Source organism: Phacochoerus africanus, chromosome 11 (assembly GCF_016906955.1).
Source record: "Phacochoerus africanus isolate WHEZ1 chromosome 11, ROS_Pafr_v1, whole genome shotgun sequence".
In the NCBI taxonomy this organism is placed as follows: Eukaryota; Metazoa; Chordata; class Mammalia; order Artiodactyla; family Suidae; genus Phacochoerus; species Phacochoerus africanus.
The window spans coordinates 36,109,107-36,132,032 of NC_062554.1; the positions used below are offsets into that span (position 1 = coordinate 36,109,107).

A 22,926-nucleotide genomic window follows, 5' to 3' on the forward strand; every position below is an offset into this window, starting at 1 on the left:
CAAAAATGGTGTTACTGTTAAGTAAAAGCAAAAGCCTATTTTTTGCATCAAAATCACAGTTCCTCTTTCTGATCTAAGGAAATTGAAACCTTTGGACTGCCTCTTACCTTTTGCTTCTTCTCTCATTCCTTCTGTTTGTCCCATTGAAACCTTTGAAAAAATTTTGCTTCGTAATTCTCTCACTCTCCAACTCCGTGATTTTTGTTATATATGATATAGTTAAGTATTTAAAAAGAATTCACCTCACAGCATGTCCCCTTTCAAAAGCATTTTGTTTATATATTTTAAGAGAGTGTGTTCTTATCCATTTAGACTTAATTTCAGATATTTATTGCTCAGTCATTACTCCTTCCTTTTTATATTGAAGTGCCATTTGATATAACAGATAAAGTGCATGAACCAGAACTACATACATCTATATATGGGTAAATATCAGAAACATGTTGAGTGAAAAAATTATTATTTGATACAATTTCTTTATTTCTTCTTTTTTTTTTTTTTTTTTTTTTTTTTGTCCATGTCCACAGCAGTGGAAGTTCCTGGGCCAGAGATGGAACCCATGCCATGGCAGCAGCCTGGGCCGCTGCAGTGATAACCCTGGATCCTTGACCTGCTGTGCCCCAAGGGAACTCATGATAAAATTTCTGTAACATTCAAAAACCCTCATAATATATGTTGTAAAAACTTGAATGATAAAATGACAAATTCAGACTTAGTTACTTCTGGGGAGGCTAGAGGAGAGTAGGATTAGCAAGAGGAACATAGAGGTCTTTAAGGATATTATCATATTCCTCAAGTATATTATAGTATGTTCCTCAAAATGTGTATGAAAATTGACCAAGAAACTTGACATGTTCTCTTGTGTGGTGGTGAAAGAGTATATTGATATTCTTCTCTGATGTAACAGCATCAGGAGTACCTGGATGTTAAGGAAAAGGGGCTGGAGAAGATGTATTGATCCCAAGGTTGACTGTTTCGTGGGTACCCAGCCCCTCACCGTTCCCTCGTGCCTCAAGTCACATCTGAACCCTTCTGACATGGATCCCACTGTAGTTGGAGTATGCAGGGATACTAAGGCAGTCCTCTTTTGGGGGGAGGGGGCATGGGACTCCTCTGATAGGTGACTTTTGTTCCAAACTCTCCAACAACTTTACCAGACTTTCTTAGAATGCACTGCAGTCTTAGACTTGCTACCCAACTTTCTTCCTTCCTCTTCTTCCTGTCAGGGATCAGACCGGTATTGTGAGCTTATCTCTTACCCAGCTTCCTATAGATCACTTCCCATTTTCCCTCACATATAGTACTCCTCAGTAAATCTTGTGCATGGCTGATCCTGTCTACTTCTCAGAAGAGCTAAACTAAGGGGTGAGTCAATGTGTGTAAAGTGCTTGGAACATAGTAAGAAGTCAGCACATGCTAGGTTGTGTTACAGGAAACTAAGTAGGAAATGGTGGTAACTTTGACTGTAGTAGTGGTGATGGATGGAAATGTCCAAATTGGAGAGACACCTAGGTGTTGGATACAATAGGGGCTAAAAAAGGGGTTAATTTGCCCCATTTCTTGCTTAGAGTAATAAGCACTTGACTTGGAAGCCACATTGATTTATCAATAGTTCACTGCATAAACCAAAGTGATCCACATTTCTTTATTCATATTGTGACTTCTTTATAAAGTTTCCTTCCCTCTCCCTCTTAAACTTTTGCTTGGCAAAATCCTGCTTGTTCTTGGAGATAAGCTTAGGAATCCTTCCAGGGACTCTTCCCTTTTCTCTCTGCTTCTCTCTGCCCCCTCACCTTCTTCTCGGGTTCCTAGATCATCATGTGTTTCTACACAGGAACATATTGAAATGTAATCAATCTATTTTTGTATTAGTTTCTTCTTTTATAGTCTAGATTCCTCTAGCCACGAGGTATGATTGCAAAGGTATTACCATTTTGTACTTAACCATTTTGTACTTAATTCAGAGAGGAATGGGAAACTTTTGGAGGATTTTAAATACAGTCAGTTAACCATTTTGTACTTAATTCAGAGAGGAATGGGAAACTATTGGAGGAGTCAGTTAACCATTTTGTACTTAATTCAGAGAGGAATGGGAAACTATTGGAGGATTTTAAATACAGAGTTAATAAGATGTAATTTGAGTTTTATAAAGATCACTTTGAATACTGTTGGATGGATGGGAGGGCTTCAAGAGGAAATGGAGGGAAGTGGTTTGATGTGGGCTCTGGAGCCCAGTTGTCTGAGTTCACCATATACTAGCTGTGTAATCTTGGGATTGTTACTTAACCTTTCTTTGCCTCAGTTTCCCCATCTGTAAAATGGCATAAAAACAGTACTACTTCAGGGTTGCTGTGAAGGTTAAATGAGTTAAAACAGCTTAGAATAGTTTCTGGCATCTAGTAAGCAGTCAGGTGTTACCTATTATGGGTGTTTTGTTTTTGTTTTTGTCTTTTTTTTTCAGGGCCACACCCATGGCATATGGAGGATTCCAGGCTAGGGGTCTCATTGGAGCTGTGGCCGCTGGCCTACGCCACAGCCAGCTCCTTAACCAACTGAGTGAGGCCAGGGATCGAACCCGCAGCCTCATTGTTCCTAGTTGGATTCGTTTCCACTGTGCCATGACAGGAATTCCCCTATTATGTTTTTATTTAACAAATGTTTGTGTGCTTACTACATCTTAGGCACTGGGCCAGATGCTAAGCTGAATTTAACAAATGACTATAGCAAGTTCAAAGTAATATACAGACAAAACTTTTGGTTATAATTATGTCCCTAAGAATCTAAATATAAAGTAAACTCTAGCCATTGTAATAATGTTACAATTCAGAGACTTTTTGTTTTCTTTGGCATTTTTTTATGAGAGAAGCTCTCTAAAGGACTGAATGAGTCACTGGGGTACATTTTTTGAATAAAAGAATCCCCAGTATAAGACTCTATCCTTTTGTTATGTTCCTCTACTTGCAATGTAGTAATTAAAAAATTAGCTCTGAACATGTATTAATATTAAATATATTTCTTTAATGAATGACCTTTCAGTAAAATGTCAACTTTATAGTTTAAAGAGCTTTTGTTTCTGTTTATGTTGAATAAAGGAGCAACAGTGGTAATTGATGTGTAAAAGTGATGGGGAAAACTAGGAGTTTTGCTGTAATGGGATTTAAATTACTGATGTTTATTATTTATTTATTTAGTTAGTCTTTTTAGGGCCGCACCTGTGGCATGTGGAAGTTCCCAGGGTAGGGGTCAAATTGGAACTACAGCTGTAAGCCTATACCACAGCCATAGCAACGCGGGATCCGAGCCGGGTCTGCCACCTACACCACAGCTCACAGCAATACTGGATCCTTAATCCACTAAGCGAGGCCAGGGATTGAACCCACATCCTCATAGTTACTAGTTAGGTTCGTTACCACTGAGACATTATGGGAACTCCTACTAATTTCTTAAAAAGAATAGTTTACATATGTTCTTATGTATTAAAGAACTTATACTGTACACAAGAAAATATTAATAGTAGTTAACTTTGGGTGTCTGGGAGATATTTTATAATTAATCAGTAAGTGGCAAAGATTGAAGGAAAACAATGACAAAGAAAATAAAATAGAAACAACTGTATGCGTGAGACAGCTTACAAAGAATGCCTGATTCCTATGAGTGGAATCAAGCACTCTTTTTTAGACTAGCAGGGTCCATGGATACTAAATTAAACAGAACTCAATATGAGTTTTGTCTTTGTTCTTGTTGCAGTGTTGATGTTTGCTTACTGCTTTATTTTTGCAGGGATGTACATGCAGTCTGTCTCTGGGATGATAAAGGCCCAGCAAAAATCCATCAGGCTTTAAAAGAAGATATTCTTGAATTCATTAAGCAAGCACAGGCAGTAAGTTTTACATATCCATATTGTTTATTTTAGTACTTTACTCAGAATATCATGTTTTTTTGATTTTGAATATAAGACTTCCTGAAGTAATTTTAAAATAGCACATTGACTTTTGATATACTTGCTAAATAAATTCTTTAATGAATGATTGTCATTTGGTTTTTTTTTCACTCTCCGTGACATTTCTTTCAAGAGTATGTTGTTATTCTCAATTAAAAGATGCTATAAAGAATTTCATTTTTTATACATTCTTTGGAAATCCCTACCACCCTTATTTTTGGGTCATGTATCAGTCCATATAAATTAATTTTTTTCTCACAATTAATACCTCTTCTCAAGTAGACAGTAATTTTCTTCAATTCCAGATACTTCTCCAGCTGTATAGTCCTTGGATTATCCTTGCATTGCTACTACTAAGCTGAAATTTAGCATTCTTTTTTTTTTGTCTTTTTGTCTTTTTGCCGTTTCTTGGGCCGTTCCTGCGGCATATGGAGGTTCCCAGGCTAGGGGTCGAATCGGAGCTGTAGCTTCCAGCCTACGCCAGAGCCACAGCAACTCGGGATCCGAGCCGCATCTGCAACCTACACCACAGCTCACAGCAATGCCGGATCCTCAACCCACTGAGCAAGGGCAGGGATCAAACCCTCAACTTCATAATTCCTAGTTGGATTCGTTAACCACTGCGCCACAATGGGAACTCCCAGAAATTTAACATTCTTGATAATATGTATAAGTTTAATAATTGAACTTGAGACAAAGCTCATTACGGCATTAGGTCAATTATGCAAAAGCTAGTTTTGTTTGTTTTATCTTTATTAACACCTTTGTCTTTTGGGGAAAATTAATAAAGAGGTAAAATATTATTTCAGATCAATTCTGGGAGTTCCTGTTGTGGCTCTGGGGTAATGAACCCAACTAGTATCCATGAGGACTTGGGTTCAGTCCCTTGCTCTGCTTAGCAAGTTAAGGATCCAGTGTTGTCATGTGTTGCAGGGTAGGTCTCTGATGAAGCTTGGCCTGGCATTCCTGTGGCTGTGGTGCAGGCTGGTAGCTTCAGCTCCAATTCAACCCCTAGTCTGGGAGCTTCCATATGCCACCAGTGCAGCCCTAAAAAAAAAAAAAAAAAAATCACCTCTGTCATTACTAATGCGTCCTTTACCACTTTGAAGAAGGGCCTAAGGACCTAAAAAAAAGATAAGATTATTTTCCTTTCTATAGATTGAAGTTTGAAAACTAGAGAGCTAGAATTTCTTATTCTTTAGTTGAGTTTTTGCATCGGTGTCTTGTACAACACTAGTAATAGTCTGTTAGAAATCTTGTTAAATAATGAGTGTTAGCAGTTGGAAATTAAAAATGAACTTTTTCTATTTTCGACTTATAGGAAGATGCTAAAATTGAATATATGATTGGAATATATTTAATTCTGGTAGTAGCTTATTACTGTGGTGAAATTAGAATGATGATAGTGAGTTCCCTGGTGGCCTAGAAGTTAAGGATTTGACATTGTCACATTGATGGCTTAGGTTTGCTCCCTGGCCTGGGAATTTTCACATGCCACGGGCATTTTGGAAAGAAATAAAAATGATGTCACAATGGGTATTACTTACAAAATGAAGTGTTTTATTGTTGACACCATTGATCCATTAATTCTGCCATCTTGATCAGTGGGGTTTTTTTTTTTGGCTGTATCCATGGCATATGGAAATTCCTAGGCCAGGGATTGAACCTGAGCCACAGTACAACACCAGATCCTTAGCCTTCTGAGCCACCAAAGAACTCCAGTGATTCTTTTATATATATATATATATATATGTGTGTGTGCGTGTGTGTGTGGTTTTTTTTTTTTTTTAGGGCCCACCTGCAGCATGTGGAATTTGCCAGGCTAGGGATTAAATTGGAGCTGCAGCTGCTGGCCTATGCCACAGTCACTATGCCACAGCAACACTAGATCCGAGCTGAATCTGCGACCTATACCATAGCTCATGGCAACACTGGATCTTTAACCCACTGAGTGAGGCCAGTGATTGAACCCACATCCTCATGGATGCTAGTCAGGTTTGTAACCCACTGAGGCACAATGGGAACTCCTTCTGATTATTTTCTAAAAATTAAGTTTTATAGGAAATTACTTTTTAAGGAAAATAAATCATTATGATTGCCTAGAAAAATTAAATGGTTTAACATCACAGTTTAATCAAAGCACATTTTTTTTCTAGAACTGCTTTAGGAAAACAATTTCTGCTTACATTGGAAAGCATATCAGCTTATCTGTTTATGAGTTTTGGTGAAGATACATTAAGTTCATTTCGAATTTATAGAGATTATTCTTCAGTTTCTGGAAATGGATTCATAAAGAATCATCTTAGTATTGTTAACAAAAATTTAGATATATACCTCACATTAGAAAACAAAATATGTAAGTTTCACTGTAACATGATCTAGGAAAGGTTGAATGTAGAGCTGAGCAAGACTGTGAGGATGGGATTTAGTGCCACTAATTCAGAGCAGTTAAATTGTAGACGTGCAGTGGCAGTTAAATTACAGACTTGCAGTGCCAGAATGGGTGTATAATTTTAAAACATTTAAAAAGTTTTAAGAAAACCTAGCTTTGTTTGTTATTTTTCTAGTCAGTTACTCAACTAATTGAACTTAACTTGTTAGGAAGGACCCCAGTAGGACAGGCAGTATACATTAAAATGTTTATTATGGAGGTCCCGTCGTGGCTCAGTGGTGACAGTACTCATGAGGATGAGGGTTTGATCCCTGGCCTCGCTCAGTGGGTTAAGGATCTGGCATTGCTGTGAGTTTTGGTGTAGGTCCCAGGCTCAGATCCTGTGTTGCTGCAACTGTGGCATAGGCCAGCAGCTGCAGCTCAGAGTCAACCCTTGGCCTAGGAACTTGTATATGCTACAGGTGAGGCCATAAAAAAGAAAAAAACAAAAACTATACGATCATTTCAGTAGATGCAGAAAAAGCTTTTGACAAAACTCAACACCATTTTCTGATTAAAAACTGCAGAAAATGGGCATAGAGGGAACTTACCTCAGTATAATAAAAGCAGTATTTCATCCCTTCTTTATCATATTCTATTGTATGACTATGCCGTTTACTTTTTCATCATTGGGTTGCTACTACTTGTCTATTTTGTTTTGTTTTGTTTTTGGTTACACCGGTGGTGTGTGGATTAATTTTTGTAAGAAGTGGTCTACTTTCATTCTATTGCATGTTGCTATCCACTTTTCCTAAAACCATTTATTGAAGACACTGTTTTTACCCCACATGTATTTTTGACCTCTCTGTCATAAACGAATTCACCAAATATGTGTGGGTTTATTTCTGAGCTTTCTGTTTTGTTCCACCGGTTTTTGTTTTTATGCCAGTACCATAGTGTTTTGATTACTAGTTTTGTAATATAGTTTGAAAACAGGGAGCATGATGTCTCCAGTTTTGTTCTTCTTTCTTTCTTTTTTGTTTTTGGCCACACCTGTGGCATGTGGAAGTTAACGCCTGAGATCAAATTTGAGCCACAGCTGTGACCTATGCCACAACCACAGCTGCAGCAATGCCATGTCTTTTTTTTTTGTTTTGTTTTGTTTTGTCTTTAGGGCCACACCCACGGCACATGGAATTTCCCAGGCTAGGGGTTAAATCAGAGCTGGCCTGCAACACAACCACAGCAACATAAGATCTGAGCTGCGTCTGCAACCTACACCACAGCTCTCGTCAGGGCCATATCATTTTAACCCACTGAGCAAGGCTAGGAATCAAACCCATGTCCTCATGGATACTAGTTGGGTTCAGTACAGCTTAGCCACCACGGGAACTCCAACACCAGATCTTTAGCCCACTGTGCCAGGCCAGGGATCAAACCCACACCTCCATACCAACCTGAGCCCCGTTGTAGTCAGGTTCTTAACCCACTGTGCTATAGGGGGAACCCTGAGAGTTTTATCATAAATCGATGTTGAATCTTGTCAAATGCTTGTTCTTTATCTTTTGAGCTGATCATATGGTTTTTATTCATTTTGTTAATGTGGTGTGTCACATTGATTACTTTGTGAATGTTGACCCATCCTTGCATCCCTGAAGTAAATCATACTCGATTATGGTGTATGTTCCTTTTAATGTGTTGTAGAGTTTGGCTTGCTAATATATTTTTGGTTCAGGATTTTTGCAGCTACATTTATTAGGGATATTGGCTTGTAGTTTTCTTTTGTGTGGCATCCTTGTCTGGTTTTGGTATCAGGATAATGCTAACCTTATAAAATGAGTTTGGACATATTCCCTCATCTTGTTTTTTGGAAGAGCTTGAGAAGGATTAGTATTAATTCTTCTTTAAATGTTTGGTGAAATTTACCAGTAAACCCATCTGATTCTGGACTTTTGTTTGTTGGGAATTTTTTTTTTATTGCAAATTCAGTGTCAGTAAGTTAGCAGTTATCCGTCTGTTCAGATTTTCATTTTCTTCATGATTCAGTCTTGGTAGATTGTATATTTCTAGGAATTTATTCATTTCTTATAGGTTGTCAGATTTGTTGATATTTGTAATATCCTCTTACGATCGATCCTTTGTATATCTGTGGTATCGGATGTAATGTCTTGTCTTTCATTTCTGATTTTGAGTCCCCTCTTTTTTATTGTTGGTGAGTGTGCACAAATTTTTTGTGAACTTTTTTCTTTTGTACATGTATATTTCATTATTTATGATAACCAAAAGTTAGAAATAACCCAAATATTCATCATTGGACGAATAGATAAACAAATGCGGTATATCCATAAAATGGAATAGTATTTAGAGATAAAAAGGAACGAAGTACTGACATGCTACAACTTGGATGAGACCTGAAAATACTACGTCATGTGGAAAAAGTCAGTCATAGAAGTCTATATATTACATGACTTTTGTATTAAAGTCCCAAATTGGCAAATATATAGACACAGAAAATAGATTAATGGTTGCTTAGGCCTGGGTGGGGAGGGGAGAGCCAGAAAGGGGAAAGAATCGGAAAATAGTAGCCAAATGACATAGGATTTTTTTTTAATTTATGTGTAATTGACATACAAGGTTTTATTGTTTCAGATTACAACATGATTCAATATATGCATATATTGAGAAATGTTCATCACAATAAGACTATATGAACATGTTTTAATTTCTCATGGATATATATACATTTGTTGTTTGACTTCTCTGTCATAAATGGATTTACCAAAAATGTTTTAATTTCTTTTGGTATAATATAGATTGTACAATAAATAAAATACTTTAAATACATGGCTTGAATATGTTTTTAATCTTTAAAGTACTTATTTAAAATTGGTGCAATTCTTTTTTTTCAGCGAGTATTGAGCCATCAAGATGATACAGCTTTACTTAAAGCTTATATTGTTGAATGGCGAAAATTCTTTACACAGTGTGATATTTTACCGAAGCCTTTTGTCAGCTAGAGATTACTTTAATGGGTAAACAGGGCAGCAATAAAAAATCAAATGTAGAAGACAGTATTGTTCGAAAGGTAAGTCAAGTTCCTCATTTTTCCCTAATGTTCTTCAGCAGTAGGGTGAGTTGAAAACTTTTCAGGAATAATGTACACTTAAATGGGTTTTTCTGCTTCACATATAAATTCCTTTTCAGCTCCTCTTGGGTTTATTGAATAATGTTAATTTTATTTCATCTATTTTTAGCTTCAGTTCCCTTTCATCTTTTATGTGGTCTTAAGCTGTAGATCTGTGTCTTCAGAGAATACCTCCTTTGCATTTCCTTTTCCTTTCTGCTTTTCCTGGTTTTATCTTTAGTATTCTTTTTCCTTATTCTTTTTTTTGGGGGGGGCCATATTATTGGCATATAGAAGTTCTCAGGCTAGAGGTTGAATTGGAGCCGATGCCACAGCTACAGCAATGCAGGATCTGAGCTGCATTTGCAACCTACTCCACAGCACATGGCAATGCCAGATCCTTAATCCTCTGAGTAAGGCCAAGGCCATGTCCTCGTGGGTGCTAGTTGGGTTCGTTAGTCTGAGCTATGACGGGAACTCCTTATTTCCTTATTCTTTCTCTGTACTTTTTCCTTCCTATAAATTAAATTACTTTTTTTCTGTCCAAAAAAAATCTTCCTTTATGAGGAAGATACCTCCAGGTATCTCTGTACTTAATTGTGACTAAACTGTTGTCATCTTTCTTTTTTTCTTGATTCTAGTTATAAACTCAATATGTACTATGCTAATTTTCATGTTTTACGTAGTTTTTAGTTAAAAGCTCTGTTAACAACTAATTAATAGAAAGAAATTGAAGAGTCCCAAGTTTCACTTTTCAACTCATCAGTCAATAATGACCTGGTCCTGCTGGCCTCATTTATCATATGTGTGTATGTATTCCTACTTGTGAGAATCAAATGGAACCACAGCTTTTAAAAGTAAAAAATGCCATTCGAACTTAAAACAACTCACTGCTTGCTGTGGTGATTCTAGCAGCCAACTCAGTCACTCAGGTAGTGGCCTGGAAGCTGTTGCCCCTTCTTGGCCTTAACATTTGTACTAATATGGACAGCATACTCATTAATATGTGTATGCTATTTTCATCATTTAAATAAAACATTTGTAAGGTGGGTTTTTTTTTGGTTTGTTTTTTTTTTTTTTGGCTGTGCCTGTGACACACCGAAGTTCCTGGGCTAGGGATGGAACCTGCACCATAGCAGTGACCTAAGCCACTGTAGTAACAATGCCCGATCCTTAGCCTGCTGTGCCAAAGGGGAACCCTATTCTTTTCTTTTTACAATTCAGTGTCAAACATATTTTCAATTTTTCCTTTTCACATTTATCATGTTTGTACAAATATACATATGAGCATTCCAAACATGTATCCATATTTCTGAAATTCAACCTTGGAACTATAGGGGAAGTAACATATTCCATGTATAACTATATTTAATTTTTACAACAACCATTTGAGATTTGTATTGTTAATTTCACTGTTTTATAGATGAGAAAGCAGGTAAATAAGAGCTGGAATTCAAATCCTGATATGTTTGATGCAGAAACACTTCTTTACCATTATTTACCATGTTACTTACCAACTTTATATATACTACTTTCCTATAGTATTCAGTTGAATGTAGGTCTAAGAATTTTATTTCCTTTTTTTGTGTTTGTACTTAAAATTTTTGTGTATATGTAGTATTTGGTATATTAATAATTGAAATAATCACACATTTTGTTCTTTTTCCTAGCTCATGCTTGATACGTGGAATGAGTCAATCTTTTCAAATATAAAAAACAGACTACAAGATAGTGCAATGAAGCTGGTACATGCTGAAAGATTAGGAGAAGCTTTTGATTCTCAGCTTGTCATTGGAGTAAGAGAATCCTATGGTATGTTCTGAACTTTTATGATCAAATTTCTTTTTCATGGAAATTCTAAGACAATTACAGAATAGTGCTATTGATGTTATGTTTATTAGCATATAGTCACATCTGCTTTTAGTGCCACATGCTTTTAAGAGTACACAAATTGTATCCTGCTTTAATGAAACTTAGAAGAATTCAAATTCATGTGGTTGATATTTTATTTTCTTCATCACACTAATTTCTTGGCTAGTTAATCTTTTTAGCAACCTAGATTAGAGAAATGTAGATTTGAATCTATAGCTTATAAGTGGTATCTGGTTTTGTACTTATATTTTAGATATAAGTTATTAACATGAGTATATTCCTCTCCAGACTTCGGTGTCTGCCAGTGATATTTTCATTTGTTCATTTAATCAAATGTGCCTTTGTCTTCTAACTCATCTTCATCCTCTGTTTACAAATGGAGGCCTTTGCTAATTCCCAGACTAGGTTAAGGTGCTCCATCACAACTGTGTTTTCTGTTGTAAGACTTGTAATTAACTGTGTTCTTGACACTATATTTTTACTGAACACAGAATGTCTGACACAAAGTAGTGGGCAGTAAGAATTTTTTCTGTTAATTAATCTTTAGTTATTTTTGACTTGATTTTTCTATTGCCCTTTTATTTCTTTAGGTATTGAGTGTAGATTTTCATTAGCTGTGTCCCTGAAATTTATTCCTTTTTATTTCAATTGCCACCAGTTTAGACTTCTTTAAATTCAACGTCTAGACTTTTGAAAGTATTCTTACTGTGATCTTATTCCTGTCATTTAAGCTGCGTATATTGTCATAAGATTAATTTTTAAGTACCATTTTATTGATTTTTTTCTTAGCCATTTTTTGGTACACCATGCTAATGGTTCTCCATAACCATTCCTAACTTACCATTCTACCTTATCTTCTATTAACCTTGCAGTCCACTCAACCTAGTTATTATACCTTGATTTGATCTTGTGTTTTTCTACTTCTGAATATTAACTTTACTAATCAATATAAATACTAGTTTGTTCCTAAGATTCAGTTCAAATCCCATCTTTCTGTAAATGGTTTCTTTCTTTCTTTTTCTTTCTTTTTTTTTTTTTTTTGCTTTTTAGGGCCGCACCCGATGGCATGTGGAGGTTCCCAGGCTAGGGTTCGAATTGGAGCTACAGCTGCCTGCCTACGCCACAGCTACAGCAGCTCGGGGTCTGAGCCGCGTCTGCGACCTACACCACAGCTCATGGCAACACCAGATCCTTAACTCACTGAGCAAGTCCAGGGATTGAACCTATAACCTCATGGTTCCTAGTTGGATTAGTTTCCACCGAGCCACAATGGGAACTCCATGCAAATGGTTTCTTGATCATCCAGTTAGAAGTCATTCTCTTCAAAAATAAAATAGTTCATGTTACTTATACTCTTTGTCACTTTACTGCTTTGTGCCTTTTTTTTTTTTTCTTTTTAGGGCCACACCTGCAGCCTATGAAAGTTCCCAGGCCAGGGTTTGAATTGGAGCTGCAGCTGCGGCCTTATGTCACAGCCACAGCAATGCAGGATCCAAGCCACATCTGCAGCTTATGCCATAGCTTGCAGCAATGCTGGATCCTTAACCCACTGAGTGAGGCCAGGGGGCAAACTCACATCTTCGCAGAGACAGTGTCAGGTCCTTAATCTGCTGAGCCACAGCAGAAATTCTTATGCTCTTTTCTTTTTAAGTTTCTTATAGTGAAGAATTTTGTTTTATATGACTTTGTGTTCTCTTGAGCATTGTCACAATCCATTGAACATAATGACTCCTCAGTATTTGTTATTGCATCTATTGTACCAAAATACTGATTTGAATCATAATTAGAGTAAAATTTTTTTCTGTTTTTCAGTTAACCTTTGTTCTAATCCAGAGGATAAGCTTCAAATTTATAGGGACAATTTTGAGAAGGCATACTTGGATTCAACAGAGAGATTTTATAGAACACAGGCACCCTCGTATTTACAACAAAATGGTGTACAGAATTATATGAAATATGTAAGTCAGAATTTAGTATATGTGAAAATTTGAGCTATTTTCTTGATATTCTTTAAATGATTGCTATTTTGCTTCTGGACAGGCAGACGCTAAATTAAAAGAAGAAGAAAAACGAGCACTACGTTATTTAGAAACAAGACGAGAATGTAACTCTGTTGAAGCAGTAAGTAATTTTGTAATTGTTTATTCTTTGAGATTATTTAAAGCACAGTAGCTGAGGGTTGGCAAATACATGATGCAAGTAACATTGTTTCTCCTTTCTCAAATTCTGTGACCAATATTACTTATTGATTGTTAGCACTCTTTCCCAGTGAGCCAAAGAACAGCTTCAGGAGGCACCTTATTCATAATTCTGTTTTTCAGAGCTGATGTGTTAAAAAATCTGTTTGCTATCCCTGCTGTAGACTTTTCTGTATTTACAGTACTTAATTTTTAATCAGTCTCTTTTTGTTATGTTTCATGCATATATAAAGTTAACGATGTTATCTCTTCTGGGGACAGTATCCAGAGGCATTCAAAATGGTCCAGCAATTGACATACTGTCTATAGGCTGTCCTACAACACAGTCTCTAACAAAATCAGGATGTCGCGAACCTCTGGTAATAGAATTATTTACCTTTATACCAAGAAGGTTGGGAAAGCACCAAAATTGCCATGTGGCGTGTGCCCAGGCCGACTTCGAGGGGTTCGTGCTGTGAGACCTAAAGTTCTTAATGAGATTGTCTAAGGCCTGGTGGGTTGAGACTCCTGCGTTCTCACTGCTGTGGCTCTGGTTGCTGCTGTGCGGCGTAGGTTCAGTCCTTGGTCCAGGAATTCCCACATATTGCCTGTGTGGCAAAAAAAAAAAAAAAAAAAAATCCAAAAAGAGAGAAAACCTGAAATAAACGTTACAACTCTCAAAAACAAAAAACAAAAACAAAAAAACATGTCAGCTGGGTCTATGGTGGTTCCATGTGTGCTAAGTGTGTCCATGACAGGATCAAGCGTGCTTTCCTTATTGAGGAGCAGAAAATTGTTGTGAAAGTGTTGAAAGCACAAGCAGAGTCAGAAAGCTAAATAAAAAAAAAATGAAGCTTTTTTTGAGTAATAAAAAAAAAATCAAAAAGCAAAAATAAAGAAAAGTTAACCATTTAGTGATTTTCATGTAGCAAATAAAATATACTCCCAAGAGATATAGTTGATTCTCAGTATTCATGGTAATTATGTTTTATAAAATAATGGCTGCAAATGCTGAATAGTAAGCACCAAACCGTTATAACTAAGGGATATTTCTTCCAACTTCCTCTTGTCATGAGATAAAAATATTAATTACTTGATAAAAGAACATTAGTCTTTTATATAGTTTTTATTGATTTTATGTTGTAATCTCCTCATTTTAGAAAATGATTAGAGGTAGTAGCCATGCTATAGTATCCATCCTGATGTTTTCTTTTACATGGAGAGTGACTTTAGTGTGCTTTGGTAATGAAGATAAGAATCTTCAGGTTTGAATTGGGTATTAGAAATTGCTCAAATATAGCAATAATATTTCCTCCAGTTACTTTCAGTCTTTGGAGCCTACAGACTAGATTTAGATTTATGTTCAAAGAAGTAACATTGTAATTTGTTAACAACCAGACATTTTTCAATTAATGATGAGAATTTTTTTTTTTTAAACTTGTTACTTTTCTTTGGCTTTTTCTATCTTGAGAGATAATCATGTTTATTTGTTCAGAAATGTACTGAGTTGGATCTTTTTCTTTTTTCTTTCCTTTTTTTGTTTTTTTTTTTTGTTTTTTTTTTGGTGTGTCTTTTTGCCATTTCTTGGGCCGCTCCCGCAGCATATGGAGGTTCCCAGTCTAAGGGACTGAATCGGAGCTGTAGCTGCCGGCCTACACCAGAGCCACAGCAATGTGGGATCCGAGCTGCATCTACAACCCACACCACAGCTCATGGCAACGCCGGATCCCCAACCCACTGAGCAAGGCCAGGGATCGAACCCTCAACCCCATGGTTCCCAGCTGGACTCGTCAGCCACTGAGCCACGACGGGAACTCCTGAGTTGGATCTTTTAACCTTGTTTTTAACCAAAATGTCATGCTCAAAGTTATCCCTCAGGAAGATTAATCTAGTGACACTATGAAAGATTAATTGGAGTGTGGAATAGCTTGGAATAAAAAGTAGGTTTTCGCAGTAATTCAAGCAAGCTGTTAGTAGTATCAGATAGGGCTATAGCAATGAGAATGGAGGGAAACAGAGACAAAGATATCCCAGAGGTGGAACATTGTATGATATGAATGGGGCTACATATTGGAGATTCAGCGATGTTTCTGAGGCTTTGGCAAGACTTGTGCTGCTATGAGAGATCAGGTATAAGAATATGACTTTATGAGGGAGAAGATGAGTTTAGTTAGAGGGATTTGAATATTTTGATTGGTGTGTGTGTATGTCACCTGGCTGGGGACGTTGTAATTTTGTAACTTATACTCTAGTTTGTACAGCTTAGTTGTGTCATATTTATATTAAACTTACAGAAATTCAACTAATGAGGTCCAACCCAGAATGTGAATAAGAGAGCAAGAAAAAGAGAATGAGAAAGGTAGAGATAAATACACATGAAAACTTGAATGAAATAGTTAAGTCTCCCTTTCTACTTTAAAACACACACACACACACACACACACACACACACACATACACATACATTTTGGGGAAAAAAATTGAAATAGAAGATACGAATTCCTCTTCCATGAATATCATGTAGTGTAAATCTCACCAAGCCAAAAAATTCTAGAGTTTAAAGATAAGTTTTTGTTTTGTTTTGTTTCAACAAAGACCCTAAGTGCAGTATCGTATGCTTGCAAAGAAATTGTACTTTATTGGGGAAGTAAGAGGTCTGTTTTGTATGGCTTGTTTTATTTTCTTTTTTTTTTAAATGAACTGTTTTGATCGATGCTTAACATATGTACAGAAAAGCATATTATAATAAATGAATTATTGCAAAGTGAACATACCTTTGAAATCACCAGAATAATAATTATCAGTAATTAAGAAACCTTCCATTATGCTCTCTCCAAAGTATTACTGCCATCTTTTTATCACCTTCCTAACTTTTAAGAACATAGATTAGTATTAATTAGCAACCACTATATGGTTTGTACAGCAAAATTTGGTGTAGAGAAAACATTAAGCAAGAAGACTGTGTTTTGTTTTGTTTTTTTCCTTTCCCTTTATGGCCACACCTGCAGCATATGGAAGTTCCTTGACTAGGGGTTGAATCAGAGTTGCAGCTACCAGCCTACGCAACAGCCACAATAATGCCAGATCTGAGCCACATCTGTGACCTATACGAAAGCCCACAGCAACTCTAGATCCTTAATCCACCGAGTGAGGAAAGAGATCAAAGCTGCATCCTCATAGACACTATGTTGGGCTCTTAATCCACTGAACCACAGTGGGAGCTTCGAAAACTGTTGAATTAACTATAACATTGGGAATTTAAGGCTTCCTGCAGATTCATAACTGTGTTTTATATCTCAGTGAGCTAAGGCTATTATAGTATATACATAGTATTTGTTATATACTTGCTGATTTACAGTTTCTGTTTCCAAAGACAAATGATGGGTTAAAAATGAAGTATGTTGTGATGGAAGGAACAATAAACCAAAAAATCACCAAGTCCCAGGTTTTAATTTAATATAAATAAAGCATCAATGGTATTATTTGAATAGTTAGAAAAGAGTCACTTCCATAACTAAAAATTATACAGAGCAGACTTACTGCCCTAAATTCTGTTTTAGAGGAATTACCAGCCATCAGAACATGCTATACTATATCATAATGCTTTATTGATACTTTTTTTTTTTTTTTTGGTTTTTAGGGCCTTATCCATGGCTTGTGGAAGTTCTCAGGCTAGGGGTAGAAACAGAGCTGCAGCTGCCAGCCTACACCACAGCCAGAGCAACCTGAGTTCCGAGCCATGTCTGCGACCTCCACCACAGCTCATAGCAACACCGAATCCTTAACCCACTCAGCAAGGCCGAGGATCGAACCCATATCCTCATGGGTACTAGTCGGGCTTGTTACCGCTGAGCCACAATGGGAATTTCCTATTAATACTACTTTTATTTATTTATTTATTTTGCTTTTTAGGGTGCACCTGTGGCATATGGAAGCTCCCAGGCTAGGGGTTGAATTGGAGCTCCAGCTGCTAGCCTGTCACAGCCACAGCAACATGGGATTCGAGCCACGTCTGTGATCTACACCACAGCTCACGGCAACTCCAGATCTTTTAATCCACTGAGTGAGGCCAGGGATCAGATCCACATCTTCATGGATACTAGTCGGGTTTGTTATAGCTGAACCACAATGGGAACTCCTATTGGTACTACTTTCAGTCAAAACTTAGCTATTAGGCTATTCTTATTAATGAGGAACAATTACCTGTTACTTCATGTGGGGCTACACAATGATGCAAATCAAAATTTAATATTAAAGTATGTACTTTTTTTTTTTTTTTTTTTGCTGATTAAGGCCATGCCCGCGGCATATGGAGGTTCCCAGGCTAGGGGTTGAATCGGAGCTATAGCTGCGGACCTATACCACAGCCACAGCAACGCAGGATCTGAGCTGCGTCTGCGACCTATATCACAGCTCATGGCAGTGCCAGATCCTTAACCCACTGAGTGAGGCCAGGAATTGAACCTGCAACCTCATGATTCCTAGTTGGATTCATTTCTGCTGCGCCAAAATGGGAACTCCTAAATTATGCACATTTTTGACATTCGTGTTTCCTCTGAAAATTAGGAAATTTTCATGATTATCAGTTACCTTCTTTGAACTTAGTAATTCTTGATCTTAGTCTTCTAAACCTGGTTACTTTTCAATATATGCAGGAAAACAAGTTTTTGGACTAGTATTCTGTTTAACAGAGCAAGTCTTCGCCCCTAAGTAGTACCCAGTTGTGAGACCAGGCCAGTTAAAGTCGGATGTGCATTTCAAGTAGTGTCCATATAGTGCTTACCAGCTTACTGAATTCTTTCCTTGTTTATTTTGTTCTTTGGGTATTCAAAGCATCTGATTATTTTTTTCTTTCTTTTTTTTGGTTTTTTTTGGCTGCCCTGTGGCACATGGAGCTCTCGGGCCAGGGATCAGATCCAAGCCACAGCCTTGAACCAAACCACAGCTGTGGCAACGCCAGATCCTTAACCCACTGTACTGGGTCAGGAATCAAACCCCCATCCCAGTGCTCTCAAGAGGCTGCTGATCCTGATATGCCACATCAAGAGCTCCTATATTTTTCTTTGTAATGTTAGTATCTCATATTTTCTTCAGGGCATTAAATCCATTAATGTTGTATTTTATAAAAATGTTAAATGATATTGGATATTCCTGTCTTCTTTAAGTCTTTGTTTGGAGTGCTTCTAAATTTTCAGCAGAAAATATGTTGCTGCTTTTTCGCATGATGTATGTATTTTATGATGTTAAAGTATTCACTTATTTTTCTTTTATTAAGAATATTATCGGAGTTCCCGTCGTGGCGCAGTGGTTAACGAATCCGACTAGGAACCACGAGGTTGCGGGTTCTATCCCTGGCCTTGCTCAGTGGATTAACGATCCGGCATTGCCGTGAGCTGTGGTGTAGGTCACAGATGTGGCTCAGATCCCGCATTGCTGTGGCTCTGGCGTAGGCCAGCAGCTACAGCTCCGATTCGACCCCTAGCTTGGGAACCTCCATGTGCCGCGGGAGTGGCCCTAGAAAAGACCAAAAGACCAAAAAAAAAAAAAGTTTAAGAACTATCCTTACCAGACATTAAAACATAAAGTTTAAGAACTATCCTTACCAGACATTAAAACATAAAGTTTCTGTAATTAGTGTGGTATTACAATGGAAAAAACAAAAAGAGGATGAAATGAGCATATAAGAACTACAAAAAAAACCCTTGAAAACATAATAAAACGGCAATAGACATATACATATCAGTAATTACTCTTATCAGTGGATTAAATACTGAACTCAAAAGACATAGGGTGGCTGATTGGAGGAAAAAACAAGTCCCTTCAGTATGCTACCTACAAGAGCCTCCTATAAGAGTGAAAAACACAGACTGAAAGTAAGGGGATAGAAAAAGATATTCCATGCAAACAAAAACAAGAAAGCGAGGGTAGCAATACACATATCAAAAAATAAACTTTAGGGAGTTCCCGTCGTGGCGCAGTGGTTAACGAATCCGACTAGGAACCATGAGGTTGTGGGTTCGGTTCCTGCCCTTGCTCAGTGGGTTAACGATCCGTTGTTGCCCTGAGCTGTGGTGTAGGTTGCAGACGAGGCTCGGATCCCGAGTTGCTGTGGCTCTGGCGTAGGCCGGTGGCTACAGCTCTGATTCATCCCCTAGCCTGGGAACCTCCATATGCCTCGGGAGCGGCCCAAGAAATAGCAACAACAACAACAAAAGACAAAAGACAAAAGACAAAAAAAAACAAAAAAAAACTTTAAAACAAAGGCCATAATGAAAAACAAAGAGCATTATAGGGAGTTCCCCTATGGCTCAGTGGGTTAAGGAACTGGTGTTGTCACTGCAATGGCTTGTGTCTCTGCTGTGGCACAGTTTCAGTCCTTTCCCTCAGAACTTCTCCATGCACCTAAATCAGGAGCATATAGATATATAATGCAAATTCTAACAGACATAAAGTGAAAAATTGACAGTAATACAATAATATTAGGAGAATTTAGTACCCTACTGACATTAATGGATATATTATTCATACAAAAAAATCAATAAGATAACAGATCAAAAATGGCACAATAAATGAATAGAACATAAATGAATAAATGAATATCTACTGGACAATCCCTTCATAAACAGAATACACATTCTTTTCAAGTGTACATGGAACATTTTCCAGGATAGATCACACAACTAGGTCACTGTTTTTTCTGACCACAACAATGTGAACTAGCAAGTATTGAAAGAAAATCATTGAGTTCTCGTTACGGTTGCAGCAGAAACGAATCTGATTAGTATCTTTGAGGATGCGGGTTCCATCCTTGGCTTTGCTCAGTGGGTCAGAGATCCAGCATTGTTGTGAGCTGTGGTGTAGGGTGCAGATACGGCTCAGATCCTGCATTGCTGTGGCTGTGGCATAGGCCAGAACCTGTAGTTCTTATTTGACCCCTAGCCTGGGAACTTCCATATGCTGCGAGTGTGGCCCTAAAAAGCAAAAAAAAAAAAAAAAAGAAGAAGAAGAAGAAATCAGGAAAATAACAAAAATGGAGACTAAACAGCATGCTATAAAAGATCCAGTGAATCAATGATGAAATCAAAGAGGAAATCAGAAAATACCTCTAGGCAAATGAAAATGGAAGCACAGCTTTCTAAAATCAATGGGATGCAGCAAAAGCAGTTCTAAGAGAGAAGTTCATAGCAATACACGCCTTCCTTGAGAAACAAAAATCACAAACAACCTTACCTACCACCTAAAAGAAATAGAAAAAGATCTTACAGGAAATAGAGTTAAAGGAAAAATCATTGAAACCAAGAACTGATTTTTTTGAAAAGACCAACAAAATTGATAAACTCACCAAGAAGAAGAGAGGACCTGAGTAAACAAAGATGAAAGAGGGTAATAGTACCCAATACCACAGAGGTTTTTTAATGTTCATTAAATATGGATTCTAGAAAATAATATAAATATGCAAAACAGAACAGACTCAGATATAGAAAGCAAACTTGCGGTTGTCAAAGGGTCGAGAGACACTTGGAGAGATAAATTAGGGGTATGGGATTAACAGAAACTATATATGAAAAGATAAGCAACAAAGGATATACTGTGCAATGCAGGGAATTATACCTATTATAATAACTTACAGTGGAGTATAATCTGCAAGAATACTAAATCACTATGCTGCACACCTAAGTAACTGTACACATAATTGAAACTGATACAGTGTTTTAAATTAACTAAATTGATTTCAGTAAAAATAAAATTTTAGGAGTTCCCGTCATGGCACAGTGGAAGTGAATCCAACCAGGAACCATGAGGTTGAGGGTTCAATCCCTGGCCTCCCTCAAGTGGGTCAGGGATCCGACAATGCCGTGAGCTGTGGTGTAGGTCGCAGACTCGGCTTGAATCTGGTGTTGCTGTGGCTGTGGTGTAGGTGGGCAGCTACAGCTCCGATTCGACCCCTAGCCTTGGAACTTCCATATGCCACAGGTGCGGCCCTAGAAAGACAAAATACCAGAAATATTTATGACAAAGGCTGGATCTCAAATCAGTGGGCATAAAGATGGGCTTTTTAAAAAATGGTGATAGGACAGCTTATCAACCACTTGGAAAAGATTAGATCTGTATTTTACACCATTTGGAAGAATAAACCCCAAATAGACCAGGGATCTAAGTGTTAAAAATGGGATCATAACAGTACTAGAAGAATTACTCTTTAATTTTGGTATAAGTATAGGCTTTTCATTGTGACTCAAAATTCATTATTACCAGGAATGTGTATACCTCATAGATGCTAGTTGGATTCGTTACCACTGAGCCACAATGGGAATGCCAATAGGCTAATATGTTTTGAACTGAAATCTGTAGGCCAGAGGTTTTCATTGAAGCTTTTTTTCTGGTTGTCAATGACGGATTTTTAGTGAATGAGGTCCAAGAATACCGCATGTCTCACTATGCTCAGACTCTTATATAAACAAGAATTAGACCATATCAACCATATCCCACAAATAATATTCAGCAGTCCCACTGGCCCTCGTGTAAGTGAAAATCTTGTTTATGCTTATCTTGAGTATAGAATTTAAATTTTTTTTTTTTGTCTTTTTGCTATTTCTTTGGGCCGCTCCCACAGCATATGGAGGTTCCCAGGCTAGGGGTCGAATCGGAGCTGTAGCCACCGGCCTACGCCAGAGCCACAGCAACTCGGGATCCGAGCCGCGTCTGCAACCTACACCACAGCTCACAGCAACACCGGATCGTTAACCCACTGAGCAAGGGCAGGGACCGAACCCGCAACCTCATGGTTCCTAGTCGGATTCGTTAACCACTGTGCCACGACGGGAACTCCAGAATTTAAATTTTTAAATAATAGTGATAGTTTCTAACTTTATTCAGATATAGTTGATGTATATTTGCACATATTTGAAATGTACAATTTGGAGTATTGGCAAAAGTATACAACCCCAAAACAGTCACCACAGTCAAGATAGTGAACATTGGAGTTCCCGTCGTGGTGCAGTGGTTAACGAATCCAACTAGGAACCATGAGGTTGCGAGTTCGGTCCCTGCCCTTGCTCAGTGGGTTAAGGATCCGGCGTTGCTGTGAGCTGTGTTGTAGGTTGCAGACATGGCTCGGATCCAGCGTTGCTGTGGCTCTGGCGTAGGCCGGCGGCTACAGCTCCGATTCGACCCCTAGCCTGGGAACCTTCATATGCTGTGGAAGCGGCCCAAAGAAATAACAAAAAAAAAAAAAAAAAGATAGTGAACATGTCCATCATCCCTCCAAATTTTCTCATTATGTCTCTATCTTCTTTCTCTCATGGTAGATTAATTTGCATTATCCAGAATTTTATACACATGGAATCAGCCATTATTTACACTGTTTCTTTGGTCAGTTTTCTTTCATTTGCTGTAACTATTTAGATTTATCCATATTGTTATGTATATCCACAATTCATTG

The 22,926-nt window shown here is 37.6% G+C and overlaps 1 protein-coding gene across 1 annotated transcript in view; it reads left to right on the top strand.

Annotated features, from left to right (window-relative positions):
• The window catches only part of CUL5 (cullin 5), an 86,839-nt gene that overhangs the window by 21,669 nt on the left and 42,244 nt on the right, over positions 1 to 22,926 (top strand). Inside the window, 6 exon segments of the mRNA XM_047752156.1 lie at positions 3,781 to 3,880; positions 9,221 to 9,314; positions 9,317 to 9,396; positions 11,106 to 11,247; positions 13,120 to 13,265; positions 13,348 to 13,428. Of these exon segments, the coding sequence (XP_047608112.1) occupies positions 3,781 to 3,880; positions 9,221 to 9,314; positions 9,317 to 9,396; positions 11,106 to 11,247; positions 13,120 to 13,265; positions 13,348 to 13,428 (643 nt within the window).